Source organism: Oncorhynchus gorbuscha, linkage group LG15, assembly GCF_021184085.1.
Source record: "Oncorhynchus gorbuscha isolate QuinsamMale2020 ecotype Even-year linkage group LG15, OgorEven_v1.0, whole genome shotgun sequence".
Classification (NCBI taxonomy): Eukaryota; Metazoa; Chordata; class Actinopteri; order Salmoniformes; family Salmonidae; genus Oncorhynchus; species Oncorhynchus gorbuscha.
In genome coordinates, this window is record NC_060187.1 from 61,711,190 (window position 1) to 61,723,565 (window position 12,376).

At 41.8% G+C, this 12,376-nt stretch overlaps 1 protein-coding gene across 1 annotated transcript; it reads right to left on the reverse strand.

The window, feature by feature from the left end:
• Positions 1–5,315: 5,315 nt before the first annotated feature.
• Positions 5,316–7,325, reverse strand: LOC123997070 (tumor necrosis factor-like). The gene is made up of 4 exons (XM_046301053.1): positions 6,978–7,325; positions 6,839–6,887; positions 6,642–6,701; positions 5,316–6,245 (listed from the first exon to the last, which is right to left on the reverse strand). The coding sequence occupies exons 1-4, from the start codon at positions 7,167–7,169 to the stop codon at positions 5,806–5,808; spliced, it is 741 nt and encodes a 246-aa protein (XP_046157009.1). The 5' UTR covers positions 7,170–7,325; the 3' UTR covers positions 5,316–5,805.
• Positions 7,326–12,376: the final 5,051 nt, after the last annotated feature.

The window sequence follows — 12,376 nt, forward strand, 5'->3', positions numbered from 1 at the left end:
CTGGGATGCTGGCCCATGTTGACTCGAATGCTTCTCACAGTTGTGTCAAGTTGGCTCGATGTCCTTTGGCTGGTGGACAATTCTTGATACACACGGGAAACTATTGTGAAAAATCCAGAGTGTTGCAGTTCTTGACACACTCAAGCCGGTGTGCCTGGCACCTACTACCATACCCTGTTCAAAGGCACTTTGTCTTGCCCATTCACCCTCTGAATGGTTCACATACACAATCCATGTTTCAATGGTCTGAAGGCTTAAAAATCCTTCTCCTCCCCTTCATCTACACTGATTGAAGTGGATTGAGCAGGTGACGTCGATACGGGATCATAGCTTTCACCTGGATTCACTTGTTCAGTCTGTCATGGAAAAAGCAGGTATTCTTAATGTTTTGTACACTCAGTCTATACAACTGGATTTGAAGATATTTGTATACACTATATTTACAATTTTAAATGTTGATATATTTCAGATTATATGTATTCAAATATATGGATAATCATAGTAAAATAAACCCATTGTTTTTCACTGAATTTGTGTATTATGTTGTGTTCAATTGGACTAATCATGAACATAATTTCATGTAAACACCCTCATATACCCTGAAATACGACAAAACACTTCATTATGCTTTGAATGGGTATTTTTATGACAGACAATATGTGGTATCATAACCATGTCCAAAGGGACATGCATGTCACACACAGCTGTTTTAAACACTAGATGTCACCATCAGTTAATGACACCCAAGGGATTCTGTTATCACAGTTTCTCAATCGCTTCGGCTAATTTTTTGAAACAGTCTTAGTCTTAACATTCTCTAAACTGTACGTGTGATTGTCACTACAGTTTTATGGAACATCACAACTATTGCATGTCTGCAAAATGTAGTAACTCACCCAAAACATTTAATTAATGCTTCAAAACCATAGTTATTGTGTCAAATTGTCCAATGCCACCAAAATGAAACATTTTTTTGGGGTTCATCGTGTGAGCCCTATTGGTCAAAATGTTTAGATGTTTTTTCACCATGGCAACCCTGGAAATGTTTGTTATATACAAATGGCATTTTTGTTCTACTTTTTTTGTTGACACTGACTGCTTACTGTACTATAGAAGAATGTCCGTTTTTGTCTAGCGGAATGCTATTGTGTATCACACTGAGCTTTTTAGAGACCGATATCAATAGTAGGTCGAAGTTTACTGGGGAAAGTCAATGCTCTGTAGTACACAGAAAAAGGATATGCACATTTGTATGTATGCAGTACACTTATTTTTTGTAGCAATGTGTTACAAGTAAATAGAAATTCACATTTGCATGTCCATTTTGACATGTAAAGTCATATATAGTGAACAGAAAATGTGCCACAAAATGACATCCATGCAACAACAAAAAAATGTAAACACTCCACAACATTGTAAAAAAAACAATCAATTGTACCTCCTCATAGTACGTACCACTACAAGTTCCCACCTTCTTGGTGGACATTCTGTCGCTCTTGTTGGTCTGGCCAGAGAATCGTCAACATCACATGGTGGAGGATGGTGGAAGGAACTCCATTGTTATTATTTTATGCGCAGCAGACCATTCCCAAACACTGTTGGGTCGGTGGAAGCTGACATCAATCCCACACAATTACAGAATATGCCAAACACAGTCTAACTCTTTCGTGTTCTGGCATTAGGTCTCTGTAAAGTGTGTTTAGGAAGGCCAGGAGAAGTTGGGTGTTATAGAGCACAATGTGTTTTCATTCTCAGAAATGGCAGCACACGTAATACTGCCCCCACGTTGGCCTGGTGTGCCAATTCTAGCTCGGTGCCTTTAGCCAGATTGAACCCAACCTCTGCCACAAAAACAAGAATGTGGGTCATTTCATGTCCTTCCAGCTCCATTATTCTCTACATGGTAACACAAAAACAAAATATAAACTTATGCTATGTAAAACTATTCTCGAATCAGACAGTTTAGTAAAGTATAAATGTTTTCTGTTCTTATGAGTACCTACAACTTCAAGAAGTATATACAGGCATCATTAAAGTACAGTAAACCTCCCTGAACAATTTACCCTGTGCACACCAATGGTTTACCTGGACATACTTGTAATGAATACTCAGGGAGAAAAAGGTGTAGATTCACACGCAGAGCGCGGCAGATGTTTATTAAGCCGTTGCAGAAGGCAGGAATCGTGGTCACATGCAGGCAATGGTCAAACACGGGTAGGTAGTCAAAAAACAAACAATACCTCAACCATACAAACAGAAAGAACTGAACTGAATAGGGAGCTGATGAGACCAGGTGAGAAACAAACACAGGTGAAATCAATGAACAAAAATGAAAGACAGGACTACGTTCCGGAACACAAAGAAAAATAACACAAGGTTGACTAACAAAAGGAAAGCAGAACCTGACAATACTGGTACCGCAGCTCCTTCACTATTCCTCTCAAATGGCAACTTGGAGAGTTGTTTCATAGTCATTTGATTTTTTTTTTGTATTCTCCAAAACTCTGTCTATAATGGAAATGCCGACAGAATTGATATTTGCAAAGATATTGTTGTCATTTATGATTGCACTTTGGATCTCTCTTAGCCTGATGGAATTGTTGGCTATGACCATGTTGCAAATGTCTTGTTCTTGCTGAATACTGCTGCTCTGCCACCAGCATGAGGCCATTGTGCAGTCCGAAATATGACATGTAGAATTCACAAATATATCACGTTACAGATATTACATTGTATTCTAATTCTGCTGTATTACTGTATTACTGTGTATTCCTCACACTTATCTTACGGTACATTGTGATTTTCAGAATTGCATTTACCTTTACAACAGTTGCTGTATTGTTGTGAATGAAATGCTGTAACAAGAGTAAAGAAGGAGTACATATTTACCTGTTTTCCCTATGGAATGTTTGCAAAATGGATGACTCTGTGGACCTGTTTACATTAGGCTGTACTCTCCGTCCAGCCTCTTCCATAAGACCGTGGTTTATGACATGGTCCACAATGTGGCTCTGATTTCGTCAGGGACTTTTATTCTTTGCCTTCTACCTCTTCCTCTATTATCTCTTCCCCTAACACCACCACGCATTCTTACACATAGTCTTATTTCTCTTCCACGAGCATGTAGCTGCTGTTCAGGATTGTGATGTTTCTCCATGTTCAAAAATGGTAGTGATTGTGCTGTGGGGAAGCTCCATATATATGCTTCCAAACTTGATCGGTTGATTGGTAAGATTGTGATTCCGATTTCATTACTATGTCACCCACCTGGCAGGTAATTTGTCAATTTATCAGACATCACAAACATTCCATGGCATAGATACTTATGGAATATACATGTATATGATATACATGATTTTGGTAATTGAATGGATCATTTTACACGTGACGGCTCACATGATGAAAGAATGTTTCGAAGTTGTGAAGAGTATGACAATTTCACTGAGAATCAACTCATCAGGTTTGATCAGCAAGCCATGTGCATGTAGTTATTGGGCAAATTGTAGACAATTGTACTTACTCTTTTGCACACGTGTGCCAAAACACATGCAATTTGCTTAAATTAATAAGAAATTCAAATATGATGTAAACAAGAAACAAACTGTTCAGAGATTTGAACTTAATGTTTTGAAAAAAAAGAATTCTCGTTTGAGAATTGAGCCAAAGCGATTGATTGAGAAAAATTGTAATCTAAAATGAAAAGTAATTTCAGTCCCATTACTAAGAGCATCTGTGTCAATCATACAATATGCTTCCACTTCATAATTTATTGACCTATTAACCAATGGGTATTGGTGTCATTTCTTATCAAAAGGCAACACGAACTCAAAGATTGAGATCGCAATATGAGCTGAAAGTGAAGGGCAGACACACATGTTACACAGCAGCCAGCTGCAAAGGGTCATGGGAAATGGCAATCTCATCTTGGCACAATAGTTTTATTATAATAAATAGTTGTTCCTTTATTTAATTAGGCAGTTAAGTTCAGAACAAATTATTATTTACAATGAGGCCCTACCCCGGCCAAACCCGGACGACGCTGGGCCAATTGTGCGCTGCCCAATGGGACTCCCAATCCACATCTTTCTTTCTTTCTCTCTCTCGGAGGAGGACCTGAGCCCTAGGACCATGCCTCAGGACTACCTGGCTTGATGACTCCTTGCTGTCCCCAGTCCACCTGGTCGTGCTGCTGCTCCAGTTTCAGCTGTTCTGCCTAAAGCTATGAAACCCTGACCTGTTCACCGGACGTGCTACCTGTCCCAGACCTGCTGTTTTTAACTCTCTAGAGACAGCAGGAGTGGTTGAGAAACTTTCAATGATTGGCTATGAAAAGCCAACTGACTTTTACTCCTGAGGTGCTGACCTGTTGCACCCTCAACAACCACTGTGATTATTATTATTTGACCCTGCTGGTCATCTATGAACATTTGAACATCTTGGCCATGTTCTGTTATAATCTCCACCTGGCACAGCCAGAAGAGAACTGGCCACCCCTCGTTGCCTGGTTCCTCTCTAGGTTTCTTCCTAGGTTCTGGCCTTTCTAGGGAGTTTTTCCTAGCTACCGTGCTTCTACACCTGCATTGCTTGCTGTTTGGGGTTTTAGGCTGTGTTTCTGTACAGCACTTTGAGATATCAGCTGATGTAAGAAGGGCTTTATAAATCAATTTGATTTGGTTTGATTTTGAATGTGATACAGACAGGATGTTTGTGGGACAAACACATTTTCTCATGCACATACAGTATTTCAGCTCAGATGTTTACAGCCCCATCCACCCACACACCTGACTGACTGAAAACCTATGATGCTTTCGAGGAGGAGGAAGAAAGTCAGTGGGTGAATCCCCAGGCATATGTGGGTCATCTCACCTGACACAGCAGGAGGAAACAACACAAAAGGGAATTTCCCTTGTTTTGATCTGAAGTTATTGGGGAGGCACTTTGTTTCACAGTTTCTGGTGCAAAGCTGCTCAGGAACAGATGTAGGGCTTTAATTCAATCTGCATTGCAGAAGTTCAGCGTTACAGAGTGATTGACATTTAAAGGCAATGTTCCCGCTTTAGTGGAGACTGCGTTCACTGGAAACGCTGCAGATGTCGGGTCAATCTGAAAATGACCTTTACATGTCTATCGCGGAGTCTGTAACACTTCAAATGTATAGAATGAATAGAGCCCTTAGTGTTCATTTACTGCTAAATTCAAAACCTATTTACCCTCAACCACATGAGACAGTTAGATATGTCCAGACCCCCCCCCCCCCCCTGTCTCCCCCCATCCCCTCCAAACTGTACAATTAAATGTAATCAAACTTTGAGAAGATTTGGAATTTATTAGTTGATTCAAGCACACTGAATAGGTGACAAATAAAATACAACACAATCACATTTAAATAAACATTAGTACATCAGTACATTAAATAAAATAACTTAATATTGTAGTACTGTATTCTGATAGGCCTAGTATAGGCTACTGCTAGACTTATGTGAATCAAGATAACTTATACTACAGTACACCACAGTAGCCTATTGTATTTTCATATAAATAGTAAATATAATTTTTTAAAGTTAATATAAATAACCGGAAGTCATAATATTATTTGGTGCAAAGTCTACAATATAGAGAATGGACAATCATGTATGGACAAACAATAATCATTTCACAAACTGTTGCAGTTTACAAAAATAACCATTAAGATTAGACCAATCTCCTTTGAGATGGCTTAGTTACCATAAAATTGCAACACTAAAATAAGAGTTTTAACATAAAACTGTTTTAACAAATATTCATCTCTGGCCTGCCTCTCTCTCATCACAGTGCAAACACACCGAAGAAGTTCTTGCCCTGCTCAGGCTCCACGTCGGTCAGTCGATTGGTCTCAGTCCACAGTTTGTCCCCTTCATTCAGCTGAAACACCGCACCAAGGTAAACTGCATTGTACCAGCCTTCGCCAATTTTGGACTCAGCATCACCGTAGTTTCGTTGACAAACTGACCTTACCCCGCTAAGAAGATTAGCATTAACCCCGATGGAGTCCGAATAGCGCCAAATAATGTGACTCAGAGGAGTGGTATGCTCGCCCGGGCCATTGCACTTGACCCTAAACGAAGCCTGGCTGTAAACGAAGAAGAGCCCAGTGTGTGGGATGAGGATTTGGTTCCCCTGTAGCTCGAACCCGCCCTGGGAAAAAGCCTGGCCGTCATCCTTTCTCCACTGCACGGTGTCAGCGGTAAGATTAGGATTGTATTCACCTGGCAGTAGAGGGAAGAAAGTTTCATTGTTACAACTTTGAGGCCCCGGGATCCAACTGGTAGCTATTTCTTCTTGCAAAGCTCTTATCAATGTGCTCTGGTGGCAACAAGAGAAAAGATAATGATTAAGCAACCTCTTTGCTTCCTTGTGTTATGGTTTCGTTTTTTGTCAATGGGAATGTTTGAAAAAAATCCCAGGGCTTCTCCAATAGAAACACTTACTAGCCCACTAGACACCGTTTCAAACCTTAAACCTTATTTTTGAATGGGGATGTTTCAAAAGAATCCCCTAGCTTCTACAATGGAAAGACACTAAGACATGCTAGCCCACGAGACATTTGCTAACCTGCAACAGACACAGTCAAGGCTGGCTGCAAAAGGCTATAGGTCACTCACCCTCTAAATGGATGGCTGCTTTTGCCTTGCCGGCAATCTGCTTCAATGTATGGTGGGTATCTGAGGGAGAGAAACATACTAGCCATAAATAACACAAGCAAAAGCCATGACGTCGCCTACCACCTTAACCTTTGATTAAAGCAATTATAGTGAGAAGCAATTCAATGAAAAGGGGCATCTGTCAATCAAATAATCACCTTTTGCACCAATGAGTATCTCCAGTTGAGGCTCCATTTCGTCCTGCATCTGTGAAATCAACCAAGAGGATGTTAGTTGGTTGCACGGTTCCTCTACTTCAGAAATGTGGTAAATATTGGCCCCATTAGAGTGCCTTACCGTTGCCAGTCTTCCATGCTGACACCATGCAAAGAGTAGGGCTGCTGCCGCACATAGAACTGCTATTAAGAGGACCCCACACAGCCTCCATAGCCAACCTCTGGAGGCCTTTCCCTCAGCGACAGCTGTCACCGTTGTGTTGTACACAGGGCCCCTCTCCATGTCTTCAGGTGTCATCGCATACCCTTCCATGCTGCTGTTGAACGAGGTTCAAACTCTTGGCTCTTGGTGGCAGTGAAAAAGTCTAGCGACTGAATATTTGCCCGAATATCTCCTAAATATCTTTTTTTTTGTTTTGACAGAGTTGTAGCTTGATAGGTGTCCTGTGTTTTGCTCGTTTGTTAGAATGGACTTCTGCCAGAAGCCCTGTGGTTTTTATGCTCGGCCTGCTACTAGCACAAAAGGGGAAACTCCAGTGATGTCACCCAGTGAGTGGAGACATAGCAGAGTAGCAGCAGAAAACTGGCTGTGGAGAGATGGTTATGGTTCAAAGGAAAATCAAATCCACAGACCAGCTCCACCAAACTGGGATTCCAATGGGTAGGTGTGGTTGCAGGATGGGGTTAAGGCAAAACAGGACGTGCAACTTGAACGTGAATTACTTGTGCAACGATGTAGTTTTTTCTATTTGGTAACCAGAATGTACGGCAACTTCTCAGCTATATACTGAAACTGCATTTACATAAAACAAGGAATTCTCAATAAGTCACCCGTATAATTATGTAATTACACAATGCGTTTGAATAAACTCCATGGTATCTTTGCTACTGAATGTAAAGTGTAGCAAAGCCACTTACAGTATCTTGACTTGAACTTTAGTTTGTGATTTCTATTCAGTCTCATTCACCAGCTGTTTGTAATACTATATGTCTAGTAATTGTCATACATTTCAAATAGTAAACAATGATGATATTTATTGATCACATAGAACTTGTTGCACTGAAGTTGTTAATAACTGGATGTAAATGTAATGCTTCTACAGCTACACAAAATCACAATACATTTGAGGGTATACAAGGACAGGCTCAGGAGAAACAAAAAAGACTTGTAAATATCCCTCTTTTTGTTTCGGAACTGGTTTCGTACATAAACCTTTCCAAACCCCTAAACAGGTTTTTGACTTCTCTTTATTGACCCAATCTGGCTTCCTTATTTCGCTGCCCTCCCTGACTGGTTGAGCGAGTACGGAGCAGAACGCGGTTGATTTGTGGGATTTCCATCACCCATACACTACCTGATCTGAGTTTTGTTTGCATATTGTTTCATCTCATTTCTGTTTCTGTTAAATCAGTTATCAATTAGTGATGAAACAAAGCACTGTATAGCTTCCAAACATGGATAAAACGATCATTTTGATCGTATTTGCATCCATAGCTCTGTCTATGAATGTGAGAGTGGTCATTTCTTGCTTTCTTCTTTAGTCATGTTTTGTTGTTGTTGTAAGGGGTATTGAGGCTTTTGTTAAATGCACTTTAAATGAACTGTGATTTGATGATTTACATTTCGCCAGTCCCAGTCCTTGGCTGTCTACCAAAACAAGTAGCTGGGGTGACCAGACCGAGCCGCAGACTGCAGTTTCAATGTAGTGTATCAGGGCAATGTATCACCGCTGGTAAAGGTAGCTTGGAGTATTGTCCCGTAGTAACACTGTTTCACATGCACTGTGTCACTGTTTCCTTACGTATTCTTATGTGCAAATACAAGCAATATAGGTATGCCCGTCAGGGAAGTATGGAGTATTTCACAATGTTTTATGTATAGTCATTCAGTCGTTATACTGATAAATCTCGCCGATTGATTGATTTATTCCTACGTTAGTGTGTAGCAATGTTTCCAAGACTATTACTACCTGCAAAATACACGCCAACCACAAGATCTTGGAAAGAGCAGGGAAGCAATAGGTAAAACTTCAGTGGTGAGCTGAAATATAACACAGGAACCTCTCATACTGAATTCTATTGAGGAAAGAAAGACCTGTTCATTGTGAGGAACTTAAGTATTGTGATAAAGGGAGGAAACATCTACCTGAGACTTCATATCGCAATGCCCTTCTTTCTGATGTGCCCTTGAGCATGAAATTGAACCCCAATTGCTCTGAATAAGCATGACTGTATGTTAAAAGCCTTCCATCACCCTTTAAGTAATGATACATCTGGCCCTATATTGGATTCACCTATCTGTAACTGATAGGGTTCAAAGCTGGGTCTCCCACCAGAACAGTGCATTAGCCTTACTAGTCTAGGCATTGGCTTGGGGTCACAGGGTTCAAGTCTCAGGCAAGTTTAGGTCTCATCAGGGCTCATCCTCCTGTTGACCTTATTCACAGAACCAAGGGGATATTTCACGTCCAGCCAAGTTACCTCAGGGATTACTTCTAAAAACAGAGAAGCAGGCTTTTTCTAGGTTTTTGAACCAGGTACCTGTTTATGTTCTAAGAAGGTAGCGACACACCCTTAGAGGTGTAAGGTGGGTGATTCATTCTCCCATTGTCTGAAAGAGCAATTGGGTCATTGTTGGTATTACCTGTACATGACCTGAGGCTGTACATGACCTTTTACCTAGTTAATGTATCCTTGCTGCCGCCCACAGGATTAGTGTCCACTCCAGGCATATCGAGGTTTTCCTGACCAGTGATCAATAGGTCTGTCAATTTGATGAATTGCTTATGTTACTGTTTGTCTCATGGACATCACCATTTCTTGTGCATTTGTAACTTGACATGGATTCATATACTGGAAATAGAGTATTGCTGACAGAAAATCTATATTTCACTTCTGATCTTAATTTGAGATCTGCTTCCGTAAATTGAACCTGAAGTTCTATTTGTGTGATCTCTCTCCCAGTTCCTACACTCTTTGCCACCTGCTTCCACCGTCCTGATAAAGCAATTTGGAGAAAAAAAAATCCTAATTCTGAAAACGTTTTCGTAGTCAAATGCAGATCATCTCATGAGGTAAGGAGAAAGAAAATAAATTGTGAACCACACACTCAAATATTCCAACATACTGTAAAATGTGACCTTGTTGTATACACAAACAGTCAGGCACCCTGGCTAGCAGTTAGCACAGTACATTAAGTAGTTGTAGTGGATAATAGTGTCAGTGACTTGCAATCAAGGTAGGTGGGGTAGGTAGGGTAGGCAGGGTAGGTAGGGTAGGCAGGGTAGGTAGGGTAGGTAGGGTAGGCAGGGTAGGTAGGGTAGGCAGGGTAGGCAGGGTAGGTAGGGTAGGCAGGGTAGGCAGGGTAGGTAGGGTAGGCAGGGTTGGCAGGGTAGGCAGGGTAGGTAGGGTAGGCAGGGTAGGTAGGGTAGGCAGGGTTGGCAGGGTAGGTAGGGGGTAGGCAGGGTTTGCAGTTATTTCTCTGTGATAATCTAATGAAAAAAAAGCTGCTATAAAAAGCACCCCAAAAATACAATGATATCAACAACAAAAAAATATATATAATGTTTTTTCTCAATGATTCGGGTGGTTGTTATGCTCAAAATCTCAAAATGTGCTACAACTACATAAAAACATCAGGAAAGATGCTAGATTGTGCATGCCTTCCTTCCCATCCATTGAATTCCATTCAAATCATTGCCGATTTGTTGATGGACAGGGTCAGCATAGGCCTCGCTGGTGTTTTTTTCAACCCTTTTTCTCCCCAATTTCGTGATATCCAATTGGTAGTTCCAGTCTTGTCCCATCGCTGAAACTCCTGTACAGGCTCGGGAGAGGCGAAGGTCGAGAGCCGTGCGTCCTCTGAAACACGATCTTGCCAAGCCGCACTTCTTGACACCTGGAAGCCAGCCGCAACAATGTGTCGGAGGAAACACTGTACAGCTGGCGACCATAGTCAGAGTGCATGCACCCAGCCCGCCACAAGGAGTAGCTAGAGCGTGACGGGACAAGGACATCCCGGCCGGCCAAACCCTCCCTTAACCCGGACAACGCTGGGCCACTCATGGGGCACAATAGCCTATGTCACTAAGGTTGTTGGAGCCATCTTTTGTTTGGTGGACTTGGCCTTAATAAAGGTTTACTTGTGAGTAAATGTGGCTTTGATAATAGCCCGTGCCTACACAGCCACTGACCTCACCGCACGCCACTATACCGTGTCTCATGGTCCTCACATGATTGAAGGCTCATCATCTGTATTTGTCACGTAGTTCATTCATAGGATCTGTCTGTAGATAAATTCATGTTAACTACTCGGAATGTAACTGTACTTAAGGATGGCTGAGAAAAGCAGGAAGTAGGTCCTGAAAACAGGAGATGAAATTAAAAATGCTCAGGAGGGAAACCACAACAGTAAGGAAGTGATAATCAACTATTGCTTTGATTCTTACGACAGAAGAAGCAAATATCCCTGTATTGCAGATCAGCAAGGACATCCCTTTATTTCATCACCAAACCTGATTGAAAGGATTTCATCAAACAGGAGGGATGGAGGTAGATTTAGTTAATTTCAGACGATGGTGAGTATCCTCTTGCGCTTTAGAACATGGATGAAATGAGAGCTTTCCGAAAGGGAACATTTTGAATGTTGCTAGAACGTCCTGTAGAAAATGTTTGCATAAAGACCAGTAAGAGACTTAAAGACCAGTGTAGTGGCAGTAGTCCAGACGGGAGATGGCAGGTGCCTGGATTAGGACCTGCGCCGCTTCCTGCGTGAGGTAGGGTCATACTCTACAGATGTTGTAGAGAATGAACTTGCAGGAGCGAGACACTGCTTTGATGTTTGCAGAGAACGGCAGGGTTGTCCAGGGTCACGCCAAGGTTCTTTGCACTCTGAGGGAGAGACTGTGAAGTTGTCAACCGTGATGGAGAGGCCCTGTAGCGGCCAGACCTTCCCCGGGAGGAAGAGCAACTCCGTCTTGATGAGGTTGAGCTTGAGGTGGTGGGCCGACATCCAGGCTGAGATATCTGCCAGGCACGCAGAGATGTGTCTCTACACTTGGTTGTCAGAAGTGGGAGAAGAATAGTTGAGTGTCATCTGCATAGCAATGATAGGAGACAGTACGGTGCGTGGGTAAAATCACTGGGAAAGCCAAGCCAGAAAATGTTTACATATTACAACCTACGTGTTGTGATAATTGTGTTGTTTGCTCTGTAACCTGTTAGTTCATATACCTTGGGACCATGATATACAGTGCACTCAGGAAATATTCAGACACCTTGACTTTTTCCACATGTTACAACCTTAATCTAAAATGGATTAAATCGTTTCCCCCCCGTCATCAATCTACACACAATACCCCATAATGACAAAGCAAAAACAGAGATGTTTGATCGGGTTCAAGCCCCGGTTCTGGCTGGGCCACTCAAGGACATTCAGAGACTTGTCCCGAAGCCACTTCTGCGTTGTCTTGGCTGTGTGCTTAGGGTCATTGTCCTGTTGGAAGGTGAACCTTCACCCCA

Excerpts from the sequence above, each read along its gene's own strand:
- LOC123997070 (XM_046301053.1), bottom strand. The coding sequence starts at position 7,169 with ATGGAAGGGTATGCGATGACACCTGAAGACATGGAGAGGGGCCCTGTG. Across the intron at positions 6,888-6,977 it reads AGCATGGAAGACTGGCAACG|ATGCAGGACGAAATGGAGCC; the intron begins GTAAGGCACTCT and ends TTGATTTCACAG. Across the intron at positions 6,246-6,641 it reads AGCAGCCATCCATTTAGAGG|GTGAATACAATCCTAATCTT; the intron begins GTGAGTGACCTA and ends CTCTACTGCCAG.